We start from the raw sequence: 3218 nt of genomic DNA on the forward strand, positions 1-3218 counted from the left end.
CTGAACCTCGATTGATCACAATTAAACCCATCTGTACCGCCCATTCTTCCAATTCCTCACCTCGCACATCGGTAACTGGGGATCCCCATGCCAGAGATTTGGCGTTGAAGTCGCCAGCGACAAGCACCCGATTTGGGCGACAACGACCGATAAGAGCTCCAATTTCCACCAAAAATTGCTCAAACTCGGAGAGCGTACGATTTGGCGAAAAGTACACCCCAACTACAAGGATACCTCCGACAAACGCCGAAACATACCCTCGGCCCTTAACTACTTGTTTAAAAGCCGGGGAGCCCACCGCAGACCTGGTTGTGATGGCTACCAGCCCATTTCGGTCACCTATCCAATCATCTCCCGTTGGGACATAATAAGGTTCGGCAACCACTGTCACGTGTATCAACCATTCCGCCATACTCTGAAACAGAAGGTCCTGAGCTCTGGCGCAATGGTTTATATTCACCTGGAGAAAGTTGAGGGCCATACTTATTAACCCTCGGACATTGAGGCTTCCTCATCCCGGGCTCGTGTATTTGAGGGCGGGTGGACAGACTGCGAAGAGACCCGGGGGTCAGTGGCAGCCTTGCCTTTCTGCAACTGTTTTTTACTTCTTCCAGAGTTAGACTGGCCACAGGTACTACTGCCCACTCTGTGATCAGCCATTTTTCCACTTGCCGCGCACACGCTGCAGTGCGGTGCAGCAGAGCATCCTCTCGCCTTGTGCCCCTCCTGTCCGCATCGGTAACAGGTTTTGCTACGATCGACATCGTTGGTGCATTGTGATTTCATGTGTCCTCTTTGCCAACAACGGTAACACAACTGTGACCGCACATCGAGCACCTTAACTTGTGCTGAAATCCAGCCTACTAAGAGCCTTCCACCCTCAGCTACCTTTTTGGCAGCTGCAATTGGGCAACGAATCCACAATGTCCCAAGACCTGTGTTATCGCTTCTGATATCACCAGCCCGCACCTGCTCAGCTGGACAACCGCCAAGCTGCGCTATAGCAGCCACCACTTCTTCGCCAGAAACAGAGTCATCCAGACCAGACACACGCATTTCTACAGATTTAATGGGTCTGGAAACTCGGACAACATCATCGCTCATTATTTCCTTCAGCTTTTGAGCAAGAGAGTCTGCCTTATCAGAACTGGAAGCTCCTGGCACTTCCAAAATTCGTCCTCCCGCCGCAGCTCTTTTGAACCGCAAAGCAGTTATGCCAAGGTCAGGAAGGACAATTCTTTTCTTGGCCTCATTGAGCACTGTGGCATACGTAACGCCCTTCTCCTCAGCCCCTGGCTGCAGCGTGAGGACCACGGCTGCTGATCGTGGAGGACGGAGCTTGCGTTCCAACTTCTCTTGAGGTCTGAGCTGCGGGCGTCCTTGCTGCTGCGGCTGCTCTTGGGATCGCAACAATGTTGTTTTCCCTATCAAGTCTCGGTTCCTCTTTTTATTCCTCCCTTTTTTTTTCCTATTACTAACTTTTTCCCATTGTCCTTCGCTAGGTAAACAAGTGGGGGCCGGTCGTGACTCTCTTACATTATTCTTCTCCTGGGTAGGCTTATTGGGACCCGGAACATTCTCGCGGATGGTAGCATCGACAGTAGACGCAGTTTTCCTTGGCCTCTTCTTATCCGCTGCAAGCGGGGGCCTCAGGCTTTTCTCCGGGAGGAGTCGGTCTTCAAAGGAGGCCAGGCGGGCATTAACCATTTCTCCAACCTGGACCATCACCGAACGACAGAGTTCCTCATTTGAAGACGCAGTCAACGTAGCGTTAGCACGTCGGACTTTCAATTTTTGCTGAGGCTGCGGAACAGGGGGCAGCTCCTCAGTCATATTATTATTATGTGAGAAGGTGTGCATGGAACCTTGCGACCGAACCCTCTCCATATCTTCTCTCAGTTGGGCCATCTCCGAACGGAGGCTGGCCATTTCAGCCTGCAGTCGAGAATTGTCGTTCTGCAGCTGCCGCGTCTCTTCCGAAATGGTGCGCGAACCAAGAACTTCTATAGCATCCGTAATGGAGGCTACAGCATCTTTTAAATCACGCACAAAGGTCCCTTTTAAGTTGGTGGACGTTTTAGCCACTTTCGTTATAAGGGCCACGTCCTCTAGTACTTGTTTCTGAATTTGGGCCGCAGTCATAGTTTTCGCCTGTGACCTAACTGAATCCTTCTTTTTACGAATCTCGCGCCTGAATTTTGCAACAACTGATTCCCTCAAGAGCTTGTCCTCAGCCTGCCTACGCAGCTCCGCTCTTTCTTCTCTTTTGAGGGTCTCCTTGCTTTTAACCAGTCCAACATATTCCTCTACTGTTGGTCGACGATCTTTTATTCTAGCGGGCACTAGCGTACCAGGCCTCTCCTCCTCAGAAGACAACAAATCATCTTCGAGGCGTGGTCTCTTTGCACCTTGCCCCTGCCATAGACGGCCAGATGCATTTGCAGAGGACTCAGATCCCGATCTGGGTCTATTCTCAGACATTAAGCTGCTGTCTGACATCGCCTTATCCACTTCTGTACTCCTTACAGACACTTCCACACTCATTTCTTCTATCTCATCTGTCCCTAACCCAAACTCAACCACTCCCACTCCCCCCTGCACAATACCATTCTCTGATCCCCCCACAATCTCCAACTCTCCCATGCGACGGTTGGCCCCCCCGTATACGCTGGGGCCGATGCACCGGCTATCCGGAACACCAAGGGATTCCCCCCTAAGGGGACCCTCCCGGGTAGATTTTTGACACGATCGCAATTTCATATTTTTTGTTTTTGTTTTCCCCGTTGTCCCCCCCAAACGCTCTATCGACTGAACTCCCAACAGCCATTCATCCCATTAGCGAGCGTCAGACCTTAGGATTGGGTCTTTGGGCGTTCCCACCCACTTCGGTAATTTTTTAACTAGGCTGTCTTCCTCGCATTTGGCATGTCCGCTAACATCAATGGAGCCCAAAAAATATATATGGGTCTCCGGTCTCTTGGACCCACCATCCCCAATGTTCACTTCGCAAAGCCCGCTGCTTACCAGAGTGGCGTGCAAAGAAACCTCCCCTCCCCGTCGGGTTATTAGCCATCGGCTAACAATATCGCATATCATAAGAGAAATTGTTAACCGATGTTACCAGGGTGCACCGGCCCGAATGCTGCTCTTCCCTTCGGACGAATCAAAAGGGACTCGCAGCATACAGGCACACGTGGAGGTTACCCGACCTGGCACCC

At 51.4% G+C, this 3218-nt stretch overlaps 1 protein-coding gene across 1 annotated transcript; it reads right to left on the reverse strand.

Annotated features, from left to right (window-relative positions):
- Positions 1 to 486: 486 nt before the first annotated feature.
- LOC120636406 lies at positions 487 to 2643 on the reverse strand. Its single transcript, XM_039907907.1, has one exon. The coding sequence runs from the start codon at positions 2641 to 2643 to the stop codon at positions 487 to 489; it is 2157 nt and encodes a 718-aa protein (XP_039763841.1).
- Between the last annotated feature and the right edge of the window lie 575 nt (positions 2644 to 3218).

This window comes from Pararge aegeria, chromosome 1, assembly GCF_905163445.1.
Source record: "Pararge aegeria chromosome 1, ilParAegt1.1, whole genome shotgun sequence".
In the NCBI taxonomy this organism is placed as follows: domain Eukaryota; kingdom Metazoa; phylum Arthropoda; class Insecta; order Lepidoptera; family Nymphalidae; genus Pararge; species Pararge aegeria.